Source organism: Phragmites australis, chromosome 2 (genome assembly GCF_958298935.1).
Source record: "Phragmites australis chromosome 2, lpPhrAust1.1, whole genome shotgun sequence".
NCBI classification, from domain to species: domain Eukaryota; kingdom Viridiplantae; phylum Streptophyta; class Magnoliopsida; order Poales; family Poaceae; genus Phragmites; species Phragmites australis.
Window position 1 is genome coordinate 38,600,073 of NC_084922.1, and position 10,645 is coordinate 38,610,717.

The 10,645-nt window shown below is 44.4% G+C and overlaps 1 protein-coding gene across 1 annotated transcript; it reads right to left on the reverse strand.

Moving 5' to 3' along the window:
* Window positions 1-4,461: 4,461 nt before the first annotated feature.
* LOC133908740 (probable alpha,alpha-trehalose-phosphate synthase [UDP-forming] 7) lies at window positions 4,462-9,292 on the reverse strand. The gene is made up of 3 exons (XM_062350881.1): window positions 6,880-9,292; window positions 5,913-6,186; window positions 4,462-5,318 (listed from the first exon to the last, which is right to left on the reverse strand). Exons 1-3 carry the CDS (start codon window positions 8,958-8,960, stop codon window positions 4,938-4,940), a joined length of 2,736 nt encoding a protein of 911 aa, XP_062206865.1. The 5' UTR covers window positions 8,961-9,292; the 3' UTR covers window positions 4,462-4,937.
* Between the last annotated feature and the right edge of the window lie 1,353 nt (window positions 9,293-10,645).

Consider the following 10,645-nt stretch of genomic DNA (forward strand, 5'->3'; position numbering starts at 1 on the left):
TGAGTCCTTAAGAAACTAGACTATTTCCAATTTAGATTCTTTTGGCAAGGGGAATATCATAAGAAAAAAAGTATAGATTAGCCAAATAGAACTTGCTTTGTAGACCAAAGGATCAAGGAGGACTGGGTATTGCAAACTTGGATATTAAGAACATATGCCTTCTCAATAAGTGGATATTTAAATTACTAAATAAGGATGTTGTATAGCAAAAGCTTCTTGGAAATAAATAATTGAGATCAAGAACTTTATCACAGGTTGAAATTAAACATAATGATTCACACTTTTGGAAAGGCTTGCTAAAGGTAACCTCTTATTTTTCTTTTGTAATGCTTGCAAAAATTGAGCATTACTGGTGCAAGCATTGGTATCAATATTATAGCAACGAGAGCAACTTTGACTAGTGGAAGAATTAGAGAACAAGGTTGCATCATTAGAGTGGGAAATGCTATTCTTAAGGATATCAAATTGCACTTCAAGAACTTTAAGAGTTCCATCTAAACATTTGACATTCTCTTAAAGTGTGACATTCTCTTAAAGCAATGGATTCATTTACCAATCTTAATTGTTTGGTCAACTCCTCAACATTCTCCTTCTCTTTAGCAAGGAGCTTCTCGAGTTCAAGGTTTCTATTTTTTCAAGGATGATAAAGTGCTCTTGCTTCTCGAGAATCTACTCTTGACTCTCTATTGTTTTTATTAGTTCTTTTATTTTAGTCAATGCATTTTCATTTGGATATTTTAACAAAGATTCACAACCACTATCGCTATCGATATCACTATCTAGAAGCTTGGGTTGTGATTTTACCTTGCGCCCTTTTGCCATAAGACACTTGGAAGTGTCGCCGTCATCGCTCATGTCACTAAAAAGTGAGCTTATCGGTGGAGTGAAGCGGATGGTGATGGTGACGACCCCTTCATCATCGAAGCCGGAATCAGAGTTAGAGACTCTCTCCTCTCCGATGTGAGCTTGACTCGAATAGATTTTCTTATGGGTCTTATGCATGTCCTTCTTGTAAGGCTTGTCTTTTTTCTCTTTCTTGTTCTTATTCTTCTTCTTGTTATGACACTCAGCGATGAAGTACCCAAACTCGTCACACTCATAGCAAGCCCTCTTAGATGATCTTCTTTTGGACTCATCTTTCTTGTACTTTCTATAACCACCCTTCTTCATAAATTTCTTGAACTTCTTTAAAAAAAGCAATTTCTTCATCATCGGAGCTTTCTTCTTCACTTTACTTGATCTTGCTTGCCTTCAATGCAACATCTTTAGTCTTAGAGGTTTAGCTTTACTTGACAATGTTCTTTCTTTCATTTGCTTCCTCTTCCATAAGCTCATGAGTAAGAATTCTTCCAATTACATCACTTGAAATGAGTCGCTTGTAATCCCTTTTTTCGCGGATAAGTGTTACTAAGGTGGGATTCCTTGATGCGAAAGCTCTCAACAATCTTCTTACTACTTTGTGGGTATCTAGCTCTTTACTTCTAAGCCTTTTAATCTTGTTCACTAGCACTATCATAAAGTCATATATTGCTTGAGGGGTTTCATCATCTTCTATCACGAATCTTCCCAATTTCCCTTCAAACAACTCTATATTTTATTCTCACGCTTGTGGTGCCTTCATGTGTGACTTGAAGTGTGTCACATATAACTTTGGCCTCCTCAAGCCTATCTACCTTGTTGAACTCCTCGGGGCTCAAGGCACCCAGTAGCACGCTTGCAGCTTGTGCATTGCGGTGAAAGTTTTACTCTTGTTTGGGAGTGAGCTCTATATCTTCATCTGGTAGTTCAAAACATGTACGCACAATCTTCTAAATACTTGGATAAAGAGATATTAGATGCAATTTTATTTTGTGCCCCCACTGGATATAATGTGTGTCATCAAAATATGGCGCACGCTCGGACGGTACAAAAATGTAAGAATGAGATGCATTAATTTATCATAATTGAAACCGATCTCAACTCCCTTGTTCTTGTTGTCGCCCAACGTATCATCCTTAGGACTTTTCAAGCTTTCTCCCAGGATGTTAACATCTTCAAATTCTCCAAGTAGTGAAACCTTGTAGGAGATTAGGCTCTGATATCAATTGAATGTACGAGATGTCGCTAGAGGGGGTGAATATGTATTCCTGAAAATTTAAACCTTCACAGCGGATTAACAGAATCCAAAACTTTCGGGTTCAGTTCGGAACTTCTGAATATCGAAAGTTATGAGTTCAACCCGCACTTTTCAGCCAAATAGAATGAAATCGAGAACAAACAATGCATAGGTACTTCTAGTTGAATCTAGTTGTTACCACAGGTTCCAAATTAAGTGTATAGTGTATTTCACCTTTCACCTATAGCCATAAACTCACAAACACGTAGATTAGGAAAAATCTCCTAAAAGTCAACTAGAACAACAAAGAACACAAAAACAACAAAGGAGATAAGAATTTGTTTCCCAAAGTTTGGATACAACGATCATACGTCTCCGTTGAGATGCTCACAAAGAGTCAGGTCTCTTGCAACCCTATTTCTCACCAAGCGACCACAAATATTGAGCTTGGGCTTACTCAAAGCCCTCTTTCCTTGCGGAGGCGAGGATAAACCTTTACAAACGTCTTGTGGCACTCTACAAGCTTGGGTGCTCGGCGGGCAACGGCTAATTGTCTAGGAGCTTAAGGCTCCAAGAGTAATGAGCGTGAAATCGACCGGCTTGACGACAAACTCAAGTGCTCAAATGTTTGAATTGAGCTCACTAGCACCCAATCACTCAACCCAAGCCGAACTCAAGTGTTCAAAGGTTTGAATTGAGCTCACTAGCACTCAATCACTCAACTGAACTCTCAAAACCTTGCAAGATTTAATGTCTAAGCGAGTGAAAGAGCTATTTAATAGCTATGAATGCTTTTGTCCTCGTGGTTGCTCAGAAGCAAAAGAAGGGAGGGGTGAGAGGGTATTTGTACCCAACCCTAAAAACTAGTCGTTATACAGCTTTTCTGCACCAACCCGAAACTTCTAGGTTCAACCCGGAACTTCCAAGTTAGCTTGAGACTTAGTAATCGAGGACCCTTGCTCGGAAAGAATCTAGAGGTTCTGGCACTCGAAACTTTGGGGCCAGCCCGAAAGTTCCGAGTTAAGCACTGAGGTCCTAACCGAGCACCCTAGCCTGGTCTCAATCCAAAGGTTTCGGCTACCTAGAACTTTTGGGCTGGTTTAAAAAAGCAAGCTGAGCACACTTGCTCGAAGCTCCACCTAGAGGTTCCGGCTACTCGAACTTCCGAGTTGCACCCGGAACTTCCAGGTATATAGGGCAACTTTAAAAAATACAGTGATCGTAGAGTGATTTGTGTCTCTCATCTTTTAGATAAAATGATATTTTGAGACTAAGATATCCTCAAGACAATCTAAACATATCCCTCTTGATAGTACAACATACCTATATTCAAAATCAAAAATAAAATCAATTAGAACTATTTAGTACCCATGTACCGCTTCTCTTTTCCTCTTGAGGGACGCCAACGTCGTTTTACATATTTAACGAGATTAAAATATGTTCATAATCTCATTAAACTCATTAGTCTCTTAATAGTTTATCATCAATTATTCAAAACCTACATAACGGGCCTAGATACACTTTCAGGGAACCCCTCGGTGAGCCACCATCATACCACCCAGGTGGGTCGAAGGCTTCGATGTGACGTCGCAGGTCTACGGCGGGACTCGCGCCGGAGCGGGTGCGCCGCTACTTATGCAGTGCACTGCTGTGGCAATGATGCAGCCAAGGCGACTCAGCCCTAGCGCCATTGGGGTGGTCGGCGCAGGCGTGGAGGACGGTGGCGCCGAGACAACGTCAACAAGGACTTCGACCTCTAGTGGCGATGAGTCTGCAGTACTCACTGTCGATGAGTACGAGAATGGTGCGAGGCCATGGATCGGGCAGAAGCTAAGAGGCCCTGGTGGACGACGACACCTGCGCTAATCAGGACTGTGGTGGTGCTTGGGTCGACGCCTTGCATGTCGACCGGAGTACGACGGCGCAGACCGAACCATGACGACAACGGCGATGGAAGAATCAACGATCACCCCCGAACACCATGACAACCACCGAAGGTGTGCGGGTGACGACATCGCACGCGATGCAAAGCGCCAAGGAGAGCGATAACCAATGCCATTGCAAGTATGTCTAGGATCGCCATGGTGCTCACATGTGATTGATGGAGGCCTTCGTGCCTCCTATTCTTCTGTTGATCGCTCAGTGGAGGGCGTAGGTTTTGATAATGTGTTGAAAGTGATAGAGCAGAGAACAAATGGTTTTGAACTACTTCTTTATTGATCTTTTATTGATATTTATATATGCTCAAGAGGTGTCCGTTTGGACTAAACAGATGTCTATCGACCAACAGACATGAATAACCATCCGGCAAAGCAATTGCTCGATAGTTGCCTTGACGGTTTTCTAACACTTCACATTGAAGGCTATTGCAATGCACGGGTGGACCCTTAATATTACTCTTCCTTAACATATTCAGTCCTGTAATTACAATATTACCCCTTGAACTTAGGTACATGCTGAAATTGTAATAAGGACCAGGCTGCATCCATTACAAAATGCAGAGACTGGAATGAACTTTCCATTATCTAAAAAAACACAGTTCACTTGCCTTTTGTGAAACTTTCTGTTCACTTCAACCAGGTGAAAAAAAAAGTTAAAAGAGAAACGTGCAGAGAAAGTCGGCGGGTCAGCTATGGACATACGGACCTACGTCTTACAGGAAAAGATCTTGCCGGACTGGAGAAACTCGTGGAGTCCAGCAAATTGAGAAGCTTCCCTCTGGAGCATTCGGAGGCCCTGCTGTTAGTCATTTCTTGAGTACCCAACTTCATCCATCAGAAAAATGTGTAGAAGATACTGTCGAATCAATCATCATACTCTGCAGGTGTAAAGCAAACCTTGGCTACGATCCTCCACCAATCGGTCTATCACTGGATTCTGTTTGTTCATCACCAATATCAAGCAAGGAGACAGATGCAGCCAATCCATCGGACCAATCGGTCTCCAGTTCAGGTTCTGTGGCATCTGCCAGTGCGCTCAGCATGGTGACCACTTCAAATGTATCATCCAGGTAGAATTTGGCTTTGCTTGGTTTTTGTCCGACAGTGCATGCAAACAATGCTGTTCTTGGAGCAACTATACTCCTCTTCATGATATCGGCTATGTTTTCAAACATGTCCTCATCCGACCTGTCATCACCAATGCATAATACGAAATCAGCCTGCTTTCCTCTCTCCTTCATTGATGTGAGTATCCTCTCAGCAACTACTCCCTTGCTTACTCCCTGCAGAGTTCGCACAAAACAACAACAGGAAATCAATCTTAATTATATAGCAGTAAATACCGGAGATGACAGTGAAGGTTAGTCATGTAAGGTAAAAGTTGTATGAGCATTGCTTGAACTGGCTATTACTAGAAACTATACAACTTCAAGGGGAAAAAACGTGGCAGAAGGTAAGAAAGATGGTAAACTAAGGGCAGTAGGTTGTTATGGATTCAGAAAGCAAACAAAAAAGTGCTTACCAACAAGGCAAGCACAAATATTAGAACTACAGCAAAGCATCACTGAGGAAAGTTGCTTTCAGAAAGCTATCCTGCGATAAGATAAAAAGCCAAAACAGCGCCTACAGCGTCTTTCTAACTTAGGAGGGTAATATGTTTGTAAGGAGCAGAAGATTTGCAATAGCTGCATACAAAAGTCCGAAACTTATGAATATTAATTGTGAGAAAACAGAAGACACTAGCTAAACTCAGCGGGGACCATAGACACATGAAAGTAAAATATAGAATGCATTTTTTACAGTGTAATAGTGAACTTTTTAGTTAAATGGATAAATCTTTTAGGATGGTATTTTAGAAATTAAGGAGATGAACGAACCTGAGGTTTGACTTCAACAATGAACTGACCGCTCTTGACAGTGACTGGTTCATTTGCTAGTACACTTTCAAGGTGATCAAGCATCTCCTTTGCCTGTGAGGATCCAAAGCCTGGGTCAGCATCCTGATGGTGCCACACCAAAGCACTTTCCTTGGTCTCAATATTGGATCCATCAGTTGCTTCCGTATACAAATTCATCACTGGCTTTGCCATTTGCATCCATCCAAAGTTCATAGCCTGGGTGCTAGCTTGCCACTCTTCATCTCTGGCCCACCTACACAAATTCCGAAAGCTTATTTCAGTATTCATTTATTGTTGAGACAAGTTTATAGCAGCAGGGTCAGACCAGTTATTACTGTTCACCCTACTGAATAAATCAGATAGATTAAGATTAATTCATAAAAATAATAAAAGTTTTTCATATTCATATGAACTCTTCAAGTCAAAGTAAAGTTAATATTCTGTACCTTCCTAAGAAGGGGAAATACCAAGACACTACTAAACCAAAAGTAAAAAAAACATATATAGACAAATTATGGGAGATAAATACTGCCGACTGCCTCCGTTCTACTTGTAGAAAAGAAAGCTGTGTCTCAATATCAGAGTGATGGCTGATAAGCATGGCAACGCCAACAAAGAAAGGTAGCAACACTTTCTTCACACTTCCAACAAAAATATAAATATTATGGATTTTCTTTTTAAATAACGTTTCCCTATATTTTAGACCTCTCCGTGTTGCACAAACAGAATGATCGTTACAATTGCAGTTTGACTAGTTACATCAGGAACCAAGCCACTTAAACTTTATATACTAAGTTCAGTGTTTAGGAGTACATGACTAATGAAAAACAGAACAGCAGAAGTTGTATTGTTCTTGCTAATTATAGAAAGATCAGAAGAAACGTAGCACCCTGCTGCTAGTATTCACCAAAAAGTACGGAATGTGCCCAAATGAAAAAAAAAATACCTTAAGAAGTAACCATGCTCTGCTGCAATTCCCAGCTTTGGACACGAGGCAAACCACTCTCCCAATTTATCCTTGTCTCGCCCACTGACTAGAAAAACAATGTTCCTCCTATCTGAGCAGAGGGTATTGATGATGCTCAAAACGTCTGCATCAGGTGGCTTGTTGATGGAAGTCTGAGGAACCAAAGTTCCATCATAGTCAAGCAATATAGCCCTGCTCTCTGACATCTCATAAGCACCAACAATTGAATCCATGTTAAGCTTTGTAAAATGAGGGTCTAAGGCCACCACCCTGAAACCAAAACCCAACCCTATGCCCCAACAAGTCCTCCTAAAGTGATCCTTGCAGGCCCTTTCCAAGTCTTGGATGAAGCTCTTTGACCAATAAGCAACGTCATGGCTGCTGACATAACGGTAATGTTTCTCGTGCCTCAACTGCTTTTCCTGTTCTGGCATTGAAATAGCCTCATTCATCGCCTCTGCGGTTGCCTCTATATTCCAAGGATTAACCCGAATTGCACCACTCAATGACGGTGAGCATCCAATGAACTCTGATACAACCAGCATACTCTTCTTTGGCCCGCTCACCTCTGATATGGACTCAGATCCTGGAGCTCCCTGCCTACAGACAATGTATTCATATGGTGTCAAGTTCATCCCATCCCTCACAGCAGTCACCACCACACATTCTGCTATCGTGTAATATGCAATCTTCTCGACACTAGACACATCACGATCAATGAAAACAACGGGGCTATACCCCGACTGGCCAAACTCTCCATTAATCCTCTCGCAGCTCTCCTGAATCTCAGCCTGGATGGCTTCCAGATCCTTACCCCTTCCGCGGGCCGGATTAGCAATCTGCACTAACACTGCTCGCCCCTGCCACTTGGGATGTGTCCTCAGCATATTCTCAAACGCAAGAAGCTTCAAATTGATCCCCTTGAAGATATCCATATCATCCACGCCAAGCAAGACTGTTTTCCCCTCAAACTGCTGCTGCAGCTCGGAAAGTCTCCACTCCCTGTCGGGCAAGCGCAGAACCGACTGCAGTTGACCCATATGAACTCCCACCGGCATGATTTTGATCCCAACAGTGCGGCCAAAGTAATCCAATCCAATGTACCCACGCTTTGATTGGTATTCAATCCCCAGCATCCTACTACAGCACGAGAGGAAGTGCCTGGCGTAATCGAAAGTGTGGAACCCAATGAGGTCGCAATTGAGCAGCGCCTTTAATATCTCCTCGCGAACAGGGAGGGTGCGGTAGATCTCCGACGAGGGGAAGGGGCTGTGGAGGAAGAATCCGATGCGGAGGCAGTTGAAGCAGCGGCGGAGGAAGGTGGGCAGCGCCATTAGGTGGTAGTCGTGAACCCAGACGTAGTCGTCCTCCGGGTTGATGACCTCCACTACCTTCTCGAAGAAGAACTTATTGGCCAGCACGTACGCCTCCCACGCGCTGCGGTCGAAGCGGCCGTTGCCGGACGAGGATGCGGGGGTTGAGGAAGAGGTGGTGGCAGTGGACCCGGATGAAGAGAAGGGGAGCATGTAGTGGAACAGAGGCCAGAGGTAGCGCTTGCAGAAGCGGTGGTAGAAGCGTTCGTTGAGGTAGTCGGGGAGGAACACCGGCGCGCAGCGGAATCGGTCGAGCAGCGCCTGGGACACCTCATCCTGGTCGGCGACGGGGACGTCGGCGCGGAGGGTACCGACGAAGAGAACCTCCATCTCGTCAGGAATGCCGTCGCGGAGCTGGAGGAGCAGCGAGTCGTCGTCCCAGGAGAAAGACCACCCGCGGCCGTCGGGTCGTCGCCGCGCGACGACGGGCAGCTGGTTGGAGACGACGATGAGCCGGTCAGCCGCCACCGACGAGGGCACGTCGGAGGCGACGCTGTTGGTCGCCGCGGGCTCCGACTCGTCCTCGCCGTCGAGCTCCGACAGCGTCCCCGGCACCGTCATCACCCTCGACATCCTTCTCAGCCCGAACGACCCCTGCCTCCGCCTCCCCCCGCCGCCGGCCGGGCCCAGCGCCGCGAAGTTGCCCTCCGCGAGATCGAGCAGGTTGGTGTACGACCGCGACATCATGTCTGAAACACGAGCTGAGAGAGAAAGCCTCGCCGTGAGAGGAGCGACCAAACGCTAGCCCTTCAAATCCACAGTGCTGAGGGTTTCACAAAGCCTAGTAGGAGGAGTTGGTGTTCGGCTTTGATCTGATCCGAGAGAGGCGGCGCGGGAGGGAGGTGGTGGGTTCGCGAGTTCGGAATGGGAATGGGAAACGCGACAGGAGGCGAGGCGAGAGGTTGGGGAGGGAAAGGCAGGACGCGCCCGAATATTCCAACGGGGGTTGGGCTCGGCGTGCTCAGCCTCTCTCCTGGACCCATGGCCTGTCCGTGGGCGCGCGCTCCAGGACCGTGTCTAGGGATGATGCCTCGAGAAGAGAGGATAAGGTTGCCCCCTCCGATGCCAGCTGGCGTCACGCGCTCCGCCGTGGGGCCTACTTAGTGGACGGTTCAGATGCAGGCAATTCGAGCCGCGCCTACTGAATGGACGGTTGATAATTGACCACGAGGCTGGTGATTCAAGTGGCAATGGCCCATTTGAAAACTGTTGGGAAATTTTTACTGTGCCGGGGGTTCATTTGGATGTTTCCCACCTTCGTCTTTTACGTGGCATAGAGGTGGGCGCCTGGCGGCGAGAAAAACGTGTCGAGCACAGGGGTTTGCCACGTTATGACTTATGGTCTCGGTGTGACGCCAGCCGTGACGAGTGGAGAGTGACTCTTCCCCACGACCCGTGCTCCAACTCCCGCGTTTCTCTACCCAGCACATAAATCACTGCTATTTTTTCCTCTAAACAATTCACACCTAACTCCCTCAAAAATAAGCAATGCAGTATCATTTTCATCTTTCAGATCCATGGTCTGTAACTACGATGCAGTATCATTTTCATCGTTTTGGAGTTTTCGTTATGTACTAGAAAATGTTCACGAGGGAAAACCATTCGGAGGAAGAAGTGAAGACAACGGATGAGTAGTCATGTCTATAGGTTCACCGTGGGTCAACCCCTCTCTCTTCGTCACTCTTGCCACCGTTGAGTGGATAATGAATTCTTCTTTTTTTAAGTAATTTTAGATTTCTTTAGTTTCTTATGTGTTTTTTCAAGATTAAGTTGTTCTAGTTTTTCTCACTTATAATTTTTTATTTGATTTTGCTTATTTGTAATGGGTTCTATTGGACCAACTCACTCGGATGACAATGTCGACGTCAACACTGAAGATCAATTTCTAGTTGAAATGATTATAAATAAATTTTCTCTGGTTTTCTTTCGACTAACGACATTGCTATCAAGGCGCAAGTCCTATCTATCTAGGAAAATCATTGAAAGACTACTTTTTGCATATGCGATCATTAGCAATCATATTGCCCTTGCATATGTCTTCGATGAGAAAAATCAAGAAGTTCAACACGTTTATCATCTAAGGGTGTGTTTGGTAGGGTTCTGATTTCTCTTAGAAATGTTTCGGTTTCGGATTCTTTGAAATTTTTTCTCTGGTGAATAAGAATCACCTCTGTAAACCGTTTAGCTAACTGTCTAGATTCAGTTTCTTAAAAGAGAGGATGACCGTGCAATTGATCATTTTACCCTTGTGCTTATATGGTGTTTGTGTGTTTTATTTGTAATAATAATATTAGAAATGAGTGGTAACAAAAGATATGGTTCCAAAAATTCAGACTTTGACATTCATGCATTGTATGCGTCATGAGCATCAT